This window comes from Ranitomeya imitator, chromosome 2, assembly GCF_032444005.1.
Source record: "Ranitomeya imitator isolate aRanImi1 chromosome 2, aRanImi1.pri, whole genome shotgun sequence".
NCBI classification, from domain to species: domain Eukaryota; kingdom Metazoa; phylum Chordata; class Amphibia; order Anura; family Dendrobatidae; genus Ranitomeya; species Ranitomeya imitator.
In genome coordinates, this window is record NC_091283.1 from 448,878,901 (window position 1) to 448,892,954 (window position 14,054).

A 14,054-nucleotide genomic window follows, 5' to 3' on the forward strand; every position below is an offset into this window, starting at 1 on the left:
GTGATCGGTGACGTGCTCCGCTCTGTATGCTGTGTGATCGGTGACGTGCTCTGCTCTGTATACTGTGATTGGTGATGTGCTCCGCTCTGTATGCTGTGTGATCGGTGACGTGCTCTGCTCTGAATACTGTGTGATCGGTGACGTGCTCTGCTCTGTATACTGTGATCGGTGACGTGCTCTGCAATGTATACTGTGTGATCGGTGACATGCTCTGCTTTGTATACTGTGTGATCGGTGACGTGCTCTGCTCTGTTTACTGTGATAGATGATGTGCTCCGCCATGTAGGCATTCTCCTTACCTAGGACTCAGTCCCTCCTTTGCTCTTGTAAGTGCCACATGCTGTGTGATCGGTGACGTGCTCTGTTCTGTATACTGTGTGATCGGTGACGTGCTCCACTCTGTATACTGTGTGATCGGTGACGTGTTCCGCTCTGTATGCTGTGTGATCGGTGACGTGCTCTGCTCTGTATACTGTGTGATCGGTGACGTGCTCTGCTCTGTATACTGTGATCGGTGACGTGCTCTGCTCTGTATACTGTGTGATCGGTGACGTGCTCTGCTCTGTATACTGTGATCGGTGACGTGCTCCGCTCTGTATGCTGTGTGATCGGTGACGTGCTCTGCTCTGTATACTGTGTGATCGGTGACGTGCTCTGCTCTGTATACTGTGTGATCGGTGACGTGCTCTGCTCTGTATATTGTGTGATCGGTGACGCACTCTGCTCTGTATACTGTGATCGGTGACGTGCTCTGCTCTGTATACTGTGATCGGTGACGCGCTCTGCTCTGTATACTGTGTGATCGGTGACGTGCTCTGCTCTGTATACTGTGATCGGTGACGCGCTCTGCTCTGTATACTGTGTGATTGGTGACGTGCTCTGCTCTGTATACTGTGATCGGTGACGCGCTCTGCTCTGTATACTGTGTGATCGGTGACGTGCTCTGCCCTGTATACTGTGATCGGTGACGCGCTCTGCTCTGTATACTGTGTGATCGGTGACGTGCTCTGCTCTGTATACTGTGATCGGTGACGTGCTCTGCTCTGTATACTGTGTGATCGGTGACGTGCTCCGCTCTGTATACTGTGATCGGTGACGCGCTCTGCTCTGTATACTGTGTGATCGGTGACGTGCTCTGCTCTGTATACTGTGTGATCGGTGACGTGCTCTTCTCTGTATACTGTGATCGGTGACGCGCTCTGCTCTGTATGCTGTGTGATCGGTGACGTGCTCTGCTCTGTATACTGTGATTGGTGACGCGCTCTGCTCTGTATGCTGTGTGATCGGTGACGTGCTCTGCTCCGTATACTGTGTGATCGGTGATGTGCTCTGCTCTGTATACTGTGTGATCGGTGACGTGCTCTGCTCTGTATGCTGTGTGATCGGTGACGTGCTCTGCTCTGTATACTGTGTGATCGGTGATGTGCTCTGCTCTGTATACTGTGTGATCGGTGACGTGCTCTGCTCTGTATACTGTGATTGGTGATGTGCTCTGCTCTGTATGCTGTGTGATCGGTGACGTGCTCCGCTCTGTATGCTGTGTGATCGGTGACGTGCTCTGCTCTGTATACTGTGTGATCGGTGACGTGCTCCGCTCTGTATACTGTGTGATCGGTGACGTGCTCCACTCTGTATACTGTGATTGATGATGTGCTCTGCTCTGTTTACTGTGTGATCGGTGACGTGCTCTGCTCTGTATACTGTGTGATCGGTGACGTGCTCTGCTCTGTATACTGTGATCGGTGATGTGCTCTGCTCTGTATACTGTGTGATCGGTGACATGCTCCGCTCTGTATGCTGTGTGATCGGTGACGTGCTCTGCTCTGTATACTGTGTGATCGGTGAAGTGCTCCGCTCTGTGTACTGTGTGATCGGTGATGTGCTCCGCTCTGTATACTGTGATTGGTGATGTGCTCTGCTCTGTTTACTGTGTGATCGGTGACGTGCTCTGCTCTGTATACTGTGTGATTGGTGACGTGCTCTGCTCTGTATACTGTGATTGGTGATGTGCTCTGCTCTGTTTACTGTGTGATCGGTGACGTGCTCTGCTCTGTTTACTGTGTGATCGGTGACGTGCTCCGCTCTGTATGCTGTGTGATCGGTGACGTGCTCTGCTCTGTATACTGTGATTGGTGATGTGCTCCGCTCTGTATGCTGTGTGATCGGTGACGTGCTCTGCTCTGTATACTGTCTGATCGGTGACGTGCTCCGCTCTGAATGCTGTGTGATCGGTGACGTGCTCCACTCTGTATGCTGTGTGATCGGTCACGTGCTCTACTCTGTATACTGTGTGGTCGGTGACGTGCTCCGCTCTGTATACTGTGTGATCGGGGACGTGCTCTGCTCTGTATGCTGTGTGATCAGGGACGTGCTCCGCTCTGTATACTGTGTGATCGGTGACGTGCTCTGCTCTGTATACTGTGTGATCGGTGATGTGCTCTGCTCTGTATACTGTGTGATCGGTGACGTGCTCCGCTCTGTATACTGTGATTGGTGATGTGCTCTGCTCCGTATACTGTGTGATCGGTGACGTGCTCCACTCTGTATGCTGTGTGATCGGTGACGTGCTCTGCTCTGTATACTGTGTGATCGGTGACGTGCTCTGCTCTGTATACTGTGATTGGTGATGTGCTCTGCTCTGTATGCTGTGTGATCGGTGACGTGCTCCGCTCTGTATGCTGTGTGATCGGTGATGTGCTCTGCTCTGTATACTGTGTGATCGGTGACGTGCTCTGCTCTGTATACTGTGATTGGTGATGTGCTCTGCTCTGTATGCTGTGTGATCGGTGACGTGCTCCGCTCTGTATGCTGTGTGATCGGTGACGTGCTCTGCTCTGTATACTGTGTGATCGGTGACGTGCTCCGCTCTGTATACTGTGTGATCGGTGACGTGCTCCACTCTGTATACTGTGATTGATGATGTGCTCTGCTCTGTTTACTGTGTGATCGGTGACGTGCTCTGCTCTGTATACTGTGTGATCGGTGACGTGCTCTGCTCTGTATACTGTGATCGGTGATGTGCTCTGCTCTGTATACTGTGTGATCGGTGACATGCTCCGCTCTGTATGCTGTGTGATCGGTGACGTGCTCTGCTCTGTATACTGTGTGATCGGTGAAGTGCTCCGCTCTGTGTACTGTGTGATCGGTGACATGCTCCGCTCTGTATACTGTGATTGGTGATGTGCTCTGCTCTGTTTACTGTGTGATCGGTGACGTGCTCTGCTCTGTATACTGTGTGATTGGTGACGTGCTCTGCTCTGTATACTGTGATTGGTGATGTGCTCTGCTCTGTTTACTGTGTGATCGGTGACGTGCTCTGCTCTGTTTACTGTGTGATCGGTGACGTGCTCCGCTCTGTATGCTGTGTGATCGGTGACGTGCTCTGCTCTGTATACTGTGATTGGTGATGTGCTCCGCTCTGTATGCTGTGTGATCGGTGACGTGCTCTGCTCTGTATACTGTCTGATCGGTGACGTGCTCCGCTCTGAATGCTGTGTGATCGGTGACGTGCTCCACTCTGTATGCTGTGTGATCGGTCACGTGCTCTACTCTGTATACTGTGTGGTCGGTGACGTGCTCCGCTCTGTATACTGTGTGATCGGGGACGTGCTCTGCTCTGTATGCTGTGTGATCAGGGACGTGCTCCGCTCTGTATACTGTGTGATCGGTGACGTGCTCTGCTCTGTATACTGTGTGATCGGTGATGTGCTCTGCTCTGTATACTGTGTGATCGGTGACGTGCTCCGCTCTGTATACTGTGATTGGTGATGTGCTCTGCTCCGTATACTGTGTGATCGGTGACGTGCTCCACTCTGTATGCTGTGTGATCGGTGACGTGCTCTGCTCTGTATACTGTGTGATCAGTGACGTGCTCTGCTCTGTATACTGTGATTGGTGATGTGCTCTGCTCTGTATGCTGTGTGATCGGTGACGTGCTCCGCTCTGTATGCTGTGTGATCGGTGATGTGCTCTGCTCTGTATACTGTGTGATCGGTGACGTGCTCTGCTCTGTATACTGTGATTGGTGATGTGCTCTGCTCTGTATGCTGTGTGATCGGTGACGTGCTCCGCTCTGTATGCTGTGTGATCGGTGACGTGCTCTGCTCTGTATGCTGTGTGATCGGTGACGTGCTCCGCTCTGTATACTGTGTGATCGGTGACGTGCTCCACTCTGTATACTGTGATTGATGATGTGCTCTGCTCTGTTTACTGTGTGATCGGTGACGTGCTCTGCTCTGTATACTGTGTGATCGGTGACGTGCTCTGCTCTGTATACTGTGATCGGTGATGTGCTCTGCTCTGTATACTGTGTGATCGGTGACGTGCTCTGCTCTGTTTACTGTGTGATCGGTGACGTGCTCCGCTCTGTATGCTGTGTGATCGGTGACGTGCTCTGCTCTGTATACTGTGTGATCGGTGACGTGCTCCGCTCTGTATACTGTGTGATCGGTGACGTGCTCCACTCTGTATACTGTGATTGATGATGTGCTCTGCTCTGTTTACTGTGTGATCGGTGACGTGCTCTGCTCTGTATACTGTGTGATTGGTGACGTGCTCTGCTCTGTATACTGTGATTGGTGATGTGCTCTGCTCTGTTTACTGTGTGATCGGTGACGTGCTCTGCTCTGTTTACTGTGTGATCGGTGACGTGCTCCGCTCTGTATGCTGTGTGATCGGTGACGTGCTCTGCTCTGTATACTGTGATTGGTGATGTGCTCCGCTCTGTATGCTGTGTGATCGGTGACGTGCTCTGCTCTGAATACTGTGTGATCGGTGACGTGCTCTGCTCTGTATACTGTGATCGGTGACGTGCTCTGCAATGTATACTGTGTGATCGGTGACATGCTCTGCTTTGTATACTGTGTGATCGGTGACGTGCTCTGCTCTGTTTACTGTGATAGATGATGTGCTCCGCCATGTAGGCATTCTCCTTACCTAGGACTCAGTCCCTCCTTTGCTCTTGTAAGTGCCACATGCTGTGTGATCGGTGACGTGCTCTGTTCTGTATACTGTGTGATCGGTGACGTGCTCCACTCTGTATACTGTGTGATCGGTGACGTGTTCCGCTCTGTATGCTGTGTGATCGGTGACGTGCTCTGCTCTGTATACTGTGTGATCGGTGACGTGCTCTGCTCTGTATACTGTGATCGGTGACGTGCTCTGCTCTGTATACTGTGTGATCGGTGACGTGCTCTGCTCTGTATACTGTGATCGGTGACGTGCTCCGCTCTGTATGCTGTGTGATCGGTGACGTGCTCTGCTCTGTATACTGTGTGATCGGTGACGTGCTCTGCTCTGTATACTGTGTGATCGGTGACGTGCTCTGCTCTGTATATTGTGTGATCGGTGACGCACTCTGCTCTGTATACTGTGATCGGTGACGTGCTCTGCTCTGTATACTGTGATCGGTGACGCGCTCTGCTCTGTATACTGTGTGATCGGTGACGTGCTCTGCTCTGTATACTGTGATCGGTGACGCGCTCTGCTCTGTATACTGTGTGATTGGTGACGTGCTCTGCTCTGTATACTGTGATCGGTGACGCGCTCTGCTCTGTATACTGTGTGATCGGTGACGTGCTCTGCCCTGTATACTGTGATCGGTGACGCGCTCTGCTCTGTATACTGTGTGATCGGTGACGTGCTCTGCTCTGTATACTGTGATCGGTGACGTGCTCTGCTCTGTATACTGTGTGATCGGTGACGTGCTCCGCTCTGTATACTGTGATCGGTGACGCGCTCTGCTCTGTATACTGTGTGATCGGTGACGTGCTCTGCTCTGTATACTGTGTGATCGGTGACGTGCTCTTCTCTGTATACTGTGATCGGTGACGCGCTCTGCTCTGTATGCTGTGTGATCGGTGACGTGCTCTGCTCTGTATACTGTGATTGGTGACGCGCTCTGCTCTGTATGCTGTGTGATCGGTGACGTGCTCTGCTCCGTATACTGTGTGATCGGTGATGTGCTCTGCTCTGTATACTGTGTGATCGGTGACGTGCTCTGCTCTGTATGCTGTGTGATCGGTGACGTGCTCTGCTCTGTATACTGTGTGATCGGTGATGTGCTCTGCTCTGTATACTGTGTGATCGGTGACGTGCTCTGCTCTGTATACTGTGATTGGTGATGTGCTCTGCTCTGTATGCTGTGTGATCGGTGACGTGCTCCGCTCTGTATGCTGTGTGATCGGTGACGTGCTCTGCTCTGTATACTGTGTGATCGGTGACGTGCTCCGCTCTGTATACTGTGTGATCGGTGACGTGCTCCACTCTGTATACTGTGATTGATGATGTGCTCTGCTCTGTTTACTGTGTGATCGGTGACGTGCTCTGCTCTGTATACTGTGTGATCGGTGACGTGCTCTGCTCTGTATACTGTGATCGGTGATGTGCTCTGCTCTGTATACTGTGTGATCGGTGACATGCTCCGCTCTGTATGCTGTGTGATCGGTGACGTGCTCTGCTCTGTATACTGTGTGATCGGTGAAGTGCTCCGCTCTGTGTACTGTGTGATCGGTGATGTGCTCCGCTCTGTATACTGTGATTGGTGATGTGCTCTGCTCTGTTTACTGTGTGATCGGTGACGTGCTCTGCTCTGTATACTGTGTGATTGGTGACGTGCTCTGCTCTGTATACTGTGATTGGTGATGTGCTCTGCTCTGTTTACTGTGTGATCGGTGACGTGCTCTGCTCTGTTTACTGTGTGATCGGTGACGTGCTCCGCTCTGTATGCTGTGTGATCGGTGACGTGCTCTGCTCTGTATACTGTGATTGGTGATGTGCTCCGCTCTGTATGCTGTGTGATCGGTGACGTGCTCTGCTCTGTATACTGTCTGATCGGTGACGTGCTCCGCTCTGAATGCTGTGTGATCGGTGACGTGCTCCACTCTGTATGCTGTGTGATCGGTCACGTGCTCTACTCTGTATACTGTGTGGTCGGTGACGTGCTCCGCTCTGTATACTGTGTGATCGGGGACGTGCTCTGCTCTGTATGCTGTGTGATCAGGGACGTGCTCCGCTCTGTATACTGTGTGATCGGTGACGTGCTCTGCTCTGTATACTGTGTGATCGGTGATGTGCTCTGCTCTGTATACTGTGTGATCGGTGACGTGCTCCGCTCTGTATACTGTGATTGGTGATGTGCTCTGCTCCGTATACTGTGTGATCGGTGACGTGCTCCACTCTGTATGCTGTGTGATCGGTGACGTGCTCTGCTCTGTATACTGTGTGATCGGTGACGTGCTCTGCTCTGTATACTGTGATTGGTGATGTGCTCTGCTCTGTATGCTGTGTGATCGGTGACGTGCTCCGCTCTGTATGCTGTGTGATCGGTGATGTGCTCTGCTCTGTATACTGTGTGATCGGTGACGTGCTCTGCTCTGTATACTGTGATTGGTGATGTGCTCTGCTCTGTATGCTGTGTGATCGGTGACGTGCTCCGCTCTGTATGCTGTGTGATCGGTGACGTGCTCTGCTCTGTATACTGTGTGATCGGTGACGTGCTCCGCTCTGTATACTGTGTGATCGGTGACGTGCTCCACTCTGTATACTGTGATTGATGATGTGCTCTGCTCTGTTTACTGTGTGATCGGTGACGTGCTCTGCTCTGTATACTGTGTGATCGGTGACGTGCTCTGCTCTGTATACTGTGATCGGTGATGTGCTCTGCTCTGTATACTGTGTGATCGGTGACATGCTCCGCTCTGTATGCTGTGTGATCGGTGACGTGCTCTGCTCTGTATACTGTGTGATCGGTGAAGTGCTCCGCTCTGTGTACTGTGTGATCGGTGACATGCTCCGCTCTGTATACTGTGATTGGTGATGTGCTCTGCTCTGTTTACTGTGTGATCGGTGACGTGCTCTGCTCTGTATACTGTGTGATTGGTGACGTGCTCTGCTCTGTATACTGTGATTGGTGATGTGCTCTGCTCTGTTTACTGTGTGATCGGTGACGTGCTCTGCTCTGTTTACTGTGTGATCGGTGACGTGCTCCGCTCTGTATGCTGTGTGATCGGTGACGTGCTCTGCTCTGTATACTGTGATTGGTGATGTGCTCCGCTCTGTATGCTGTGTGATCGGTGACGTGCTCTGCTCTGTATACTGTCTGATCGGTGACGTGCTCCGCTCTGAATGCTGTGTGATCGGTGACGTGCTCCACTCTGTATGCTGTGTGATCGGTCACGTGCTCTACTCTGTATACTGTGTGGTCGGTGACGTGCTCCGCTCTGTATACTGTGTGATCGGGGACGTGCTCTGCTCTGTATGCTGTGTGATCAGGGACGTGCTCCGCTCTGTATACTGTGTGATCGGTGACGTGCTCTGCTCTGTATACTGTGTGATCGGTGATGTGCTCTGCTCTGTATACTGTGTGATCGGTGACGTGCTCCGCTCTGTATACTGTGATTGGTGATGTGCTCTGCTCCGTATACTGTGTGATCGGTGACGTGCTCCACTCTGTATGCTGTGTGATCGGTGACGTGCTCTGCTCTGTATACTGTGTGATCAGTGACGTGCTCTGCTCTGTATACTGTGATTGGTGATGTGCTCTGCTCTGTATGCTGTGTGATCGGTGACGTGCTCCGCTCTGTATGCTGTGTGATCGGTGATGTGCTCTGCTCTGTATACTGTGTGATCGGTGACGTGCTCTGCTCTGTATACTGTGATTGGTGATGTGCTCTGCTCTGTATGCTGTGTGATCGGTGACGTGCTCCGCTCTGTATGCTGTGTGATCGGTGACGTGCTCTGCTCTGTATGCTGTGTGATCGGTGACGTGCTCCGCTCTGTATACTGTGTGATCGGTGACGTGCTCCACTCTGTATACTGTGATTGATGATGTGCTCTGCTCTGTTTACTGTGTGATCGGTGACGTGCTCTGCTCTGTATACTGTGTGATCGGTGACGTGCTCTGCTCTGTATACTGTGATCGGTGATGTGCTCTGCTCTGTATACTGTGTGATCGGTGACGTGCTCTGCTCTGTTTACTGTGTGATCGGTGACGTGCTCCGCTCTGTATGCTGTGTGATCGGTGACGTGCTCTGCTCTGTATACTGTGTGATCGGTGACGTGCTCCGCTCTGTATACTGTGTGATCGGTGACGTGCTCCACTCTGTATACTGTGATTGATGATGTGCTCTGCTCTGTTTACTGTGTGATCGGTGACGTGCTCTGCTCTGTATACTGTGTGATTGGTGACGTGCTCTGCTCTGTATACTGTGATTGGTGATGTGCTCTGCTCTGTTTACTGTGTGATCGGTGACGTGCTCTGCTCTGTTTACTGTGTGATCGGTGACGTGCTCCGCTCTGTATGCTGTGTGATCGGTGACGTGCTCTGCTCTGTATACTGTGATTGGTGATGTGCTCCGCTCTGTATGCTGTGTGATCGGTGACGTGCTCTGCTCTGAATACTGTGTGATCGGTGACGTGCTCTGCTCTGTATACTGTGATCGGTGACGTGCTCTGCAATGTATACTGTGTGATCGGTGACATGCTCTGCTTTGTATACTGTGTGATCGGTGACGTGCTCTGCTCTGTTTACTGTGATAGATGATGTGCTCCGCCATGTAGGCATTCTCCTTACCTAGGACTCAGTCCCTCCTTTGCTCTTGTAAGTGCCACATGCTGTGTGATCGGTGACGTGCTCTGTTCTGTATACTGTGTGATCGGTGACGTGCTCCACTCTGTATACTGTGTGATCGGTGACGTGTTCCGCTCTGTATGCTGTGTGATCGGTGACGTGCTCTGCTCTGTATACTGTGTGATCGGTGACGTGCTCTGCTCTGTATACTGTGATCGGTGACGTGCTCTGCTCTGTATACTGTGTGATCGGTGACGTGCTCTGCTCTGTATACTGTGATCGGTGACGTGCTCCGCTCTGTATGCTGTGTGATCGGTGACGTGCTCTGCTCTGTATACTGTGTGATCGGTGACGTGCTCTGCTCTGTATACTGTGTGATCGGTGACGTGCTCTGCTCTGTATATTGTGTGATCGGTGACGCACTCTGCTCTGTATACTGTGATCGGTGACGTGCTCTGCTCTGTATACTGTGATCGGTGACGCGCTCTGCTCTGTATACTGTGTGATCGGTGACGTGCTCTGCTCTGTATACTGTGATCGGTGACGCGCTCTGCTCTGTATACTGTGTGATTGGTGACGTGCTCTGCTCTGTATACTGTGATCGGTGACGCGCTCTGCTCTGTATACTGTGTGATCGGTGACGTGCTCTGCCCTGTATACTGTGATCGGTGACGCGCTCTGCTCTGTATACTGTGTGATCGGTGACGTGCTCTGCTCTGTATACTGTGATCGGTGACGTGCTCTGCTCTGTATACTGTGTGATCGGTGACGTGCTCCGCTCTGTATACTGTGATCGGTGACGCGCTCTGCTCTGTATACTGTGTGATCGGTGACGTGCTCTGCTCTGTATACTGTGTGATCGGTGACGTGCTCTTCTCTGTATACTGTGATCGGTGACGCGCTCTGCTCTGTATGCTGTGTGATCGGTGACGTGCTCTGCTCTGTATACTGTGATTGGTGACGCGCTCTGCTCTGTATGCTGTGTGATCGGTGACGTGCTCTGCTCCGTATACTGTGTGATCGGTGATGTGCTCTGCTCTGTATACTGTGTGATCGGTGACGTGCTCTGCTCTGTATGCTGTGTGATCGGTGACGTGCTCTGCTCTGTATACTGTGTGATCGGTGATGTGCTCTGCTCTGTATACTGTGTGATCGGTGACGCGCTCTGTTCTGTATACTGTGTGATCGGTGACGTGCTCTGTATACTGTGTGATCGGTGACGTGCTCTGCTCTGTATACTGTGTGATCGGTGACGCGCTCTGTATACTGTGTGATCGGTGACGTGCTCTGCTCTGTATACTGTGTGATCGGTGACGCGCTCTGCTCTGTATACTGTGTGATTGGTGACGTGCTCTGCTCTGTATACTGTGTGATTGGTGACGTGCTCTTCTCTGTATGCTGTGCGATCGGTGACGTGCTCTACTCTGTATACTGTGATTGGTGACGCGCTCTGCTCTGTATGCTGTGTGATCGGTGACGTGCTCTGCTCTGTATACTGTGTGATCGGTGACGTGCTCTGCTCTGTATACTGTGATCGGTGACGTGCTCTGCTCTGTATGCTGTGTGATCGGTGACGTGCTCTGCTCTGTATACTGTGTGATCGGTGACGCGCTCTGCTCTGTATACTGTGTGATCGGTGACGTGCTCTGCTCTGTATACTGTGATAGATGACGTGCTCCGCCATGTATGCATTCTCCTTACCTAGGACACACAGTCCCTCCTTTGCTCTTGTAAGTGCCACATTTATCTGGTTTGGGTCTGAAAGAAAACCAAGATAATGCCGCAGCCAACTGTACGTAGGTCGAGAATCGTACTCTTCAGCCGAAGTTGTACGGACGGTGGAAAAGATGACATATCGCCACTCACTCCCTGCAGGTGGAGGAAAGGTATATGTAATACTGCTGTAAGACACCACTAATATACCGTAATACCCATATAATGGGCTAATAGTAACCTTGGCTCTTCATGATGGTGCAGGCGGTGACCTCCCTCAGTCCCTGTTCTTGCAGTTTCTTTGTGACCAATGCCACCTGGGCATTGTAAGGGGTCAGGATAACGATGTCTTTGGCAGAAACAGACCGACTGATCAGAAGTTTTGCCAAACGCACCTGAAAACGTAATTGAGAAAACAGTTAAAATAGCCACCAGAGGCTGGCAGCTGACGTCGGTGCAAAGTCACCAGCATATGGTGGCACTGCCATGCTCCAGCCCGTCCACACTGTATATGGAACAGAAAGAGGACGCCACAAGCCTGAGGACAAGAAAGAAGAATCTTTTTTTTTTTGCTACAGAAGACCAGCAATATTGGTGACACGTGGGGACCAGGATGAGGAACTTTATTATATAGAGGCCCAGGATGAGGGACATTACATGAAGAGCCCAAGATGGGGACATTATTACAGGAAGAGGCCCAGGATGAGGGACATTACAGGAAAAGCCCAGGATGAGGACATTATTACAGCAAGGGACCCAGGATGAGGGATATTACAGGAAGAGCCCATGATGGCGACATTATTACAGAAAGGGGCCCAGTATGGGGGATATTATTACAGGATGGGTCCACAATGGGGACATTATTATAGGATGGGGGACATTACTACAGGAATAAGCCAAGATGAGTGACATATTTACTGTATAGAGGCCAGAATGAGGAACATTACATAATTAGTTTATGGTGGCAAGTGGGGGACATAATTACGGTAGGGGCCAATTAAGGGACATTATTACTGCTATAATATATTTTACTTTTGAGGATACTGTTTTCAATGGGGGAGGAGGGATGTCCTGTTAGTGTGCAGGGCTTCACTATGTTGCTTTTTTTCTTCCATAACCTTTAATGATAAATACTAAAATATGCACACCCAACAGGACACAAACAAAAAGAAAATATAAAGTGCTCAGGTGAACCAGTGCTCAATATAAAATGTAATGGTTTGATCTCACCGTCTGTCACCTCCAGCTTGGGATGCCTAGCCACTGCAGGCCCCATATTCTGTACGGACTTACACTTATAATTTCTGTGCCTGTTGGCACTTCCTTCTATGTGACTCCCCTGATGATTCTCCATGACCAGAGCTGAAACGCGTAGGGAGGAGGAAACTATATTTCAAGAGGATTTGGGACCCTGCCTTCATATACATTGGGTGTGTTGGTCCCCTATAGTGAGGTCCATTTGGGGCCTGTCCTTGTCAGGACAGGAGTTACACAGGGGCTACAGGGTAGATATGTGAATTTCAGCCCTGCCTCCTTTCACAAACCTGGATCTCTACTGTGTCGTGCGGAAGCATACAGTGTCCGGCAGCTTGGGTGAGATCAAACCATTACATTTTAAATTGAGCACTGGTTCACCTGAGCACTTTATATTTTCTTTTTGTTTGTGTCCTGTTGGGTGTGCATATTTTAGTATTTATCATTAAAGGTTATGTTTTATTAGTGGATATCCTCCACAGCTGATTCTGTCTTGAGCCAGAGGGTATATGTATGGTGTGATTATCACACACTATTGCTTCTCTTGCTTTTTTTCTTCCATCTAGTGAAGTGTTGAAGTCGGGGGGAAAAAATTGGGGAATATGTCCAGGAAACGATCAGCTAAGATGAAGAAGTGATAGCCTTCTGCGCAAGATGAAGAAGAAAAGTGAAGATAAATTACTTCAACTAGACATGTCACTGGTGAGTCACTGTACACTTACACTATACAGTATATAGAACACTCCAGTTCACACTTGTATACTATATACAGAACTCCTGTGTATAATGTCACCAGTGATTATTGTATTACCTATACACTATATACAGAGCTCCTGTGTATAATTTCACCGGAGATTACGGCAATACCTGTACACTATACTCTATATGCAGAGCTCCTGTGTATAATGTCAATGGTGATCACTGTATTACCTGTACACTATATATAGAGCTCCTCTGCATAATGTCACCAATGATCACTGTATTACCTGTACACTATATAGTGTATACAGCATAATGTCACTTGTGATCAGTTTTACCTGTACACTATACACTATATACAGAGCTCTAGTGTATAATGTCACTAGTGATTACTGTATTTAATACCTGTACACTTACACTATATACAGAGCTCCTGTGTATAATGTCACTGGTGATCACTATATTACCTGTACACTGACACTATATGCAGAACTTATCTATATAATGTCACTGGTGATCACTATATTACCTGTACACTGACACTATATGCAAAACTCCTGTGTATAATGTCACTAGTGATCACTGTATTTCCTGTACACTACATACAGAGCTCCTGTGTATAATTTCACTAGTGATCACTGTATTACCTGTACACTATACACTATACAGTGCTCCTGTTTATAGTGATCACAGTATTACCTGTACACTATATATAGAGATCCTGTGCATAATGTCACTAATGATCCCTGTATTTATTACCTGTACACTTACACTATATACAGAGCATTTACATATAATAGCACTGATAGTAATATTAGTG

General features: G+C 49.8%; 1 protein-coding gene across 2 annotated transcripts in view; it reads right to left on the reverse strand.

Moving 5' to 3' along the window:
* The window catches only part of HELZ2 (helicase with zinc finger 2), a 62,856-nt gene that overhangs the window by 5,283 nt on the left and 43,519 nt on the right, over positions 1–14,054 (reverse strand). For both annotated transcript variants that reach the window (XM_069751053.1, XM_069751054.1), the window contains exons 18-19: positions 11,523–11,676; positions 11,270–11,437 (exon numbers count right to left, since the gene is read on the reverse strand). In XM_069751053.1, the coding sequence (XP_069607154.1) occupies positions 11,270–11,437; positions 11,523–11,676 (322 nt within the window). The remainder of the gene's footprint in view (positions 1–11,269; positions 11,438–11,522; positions 11,677–14,054) is intronic.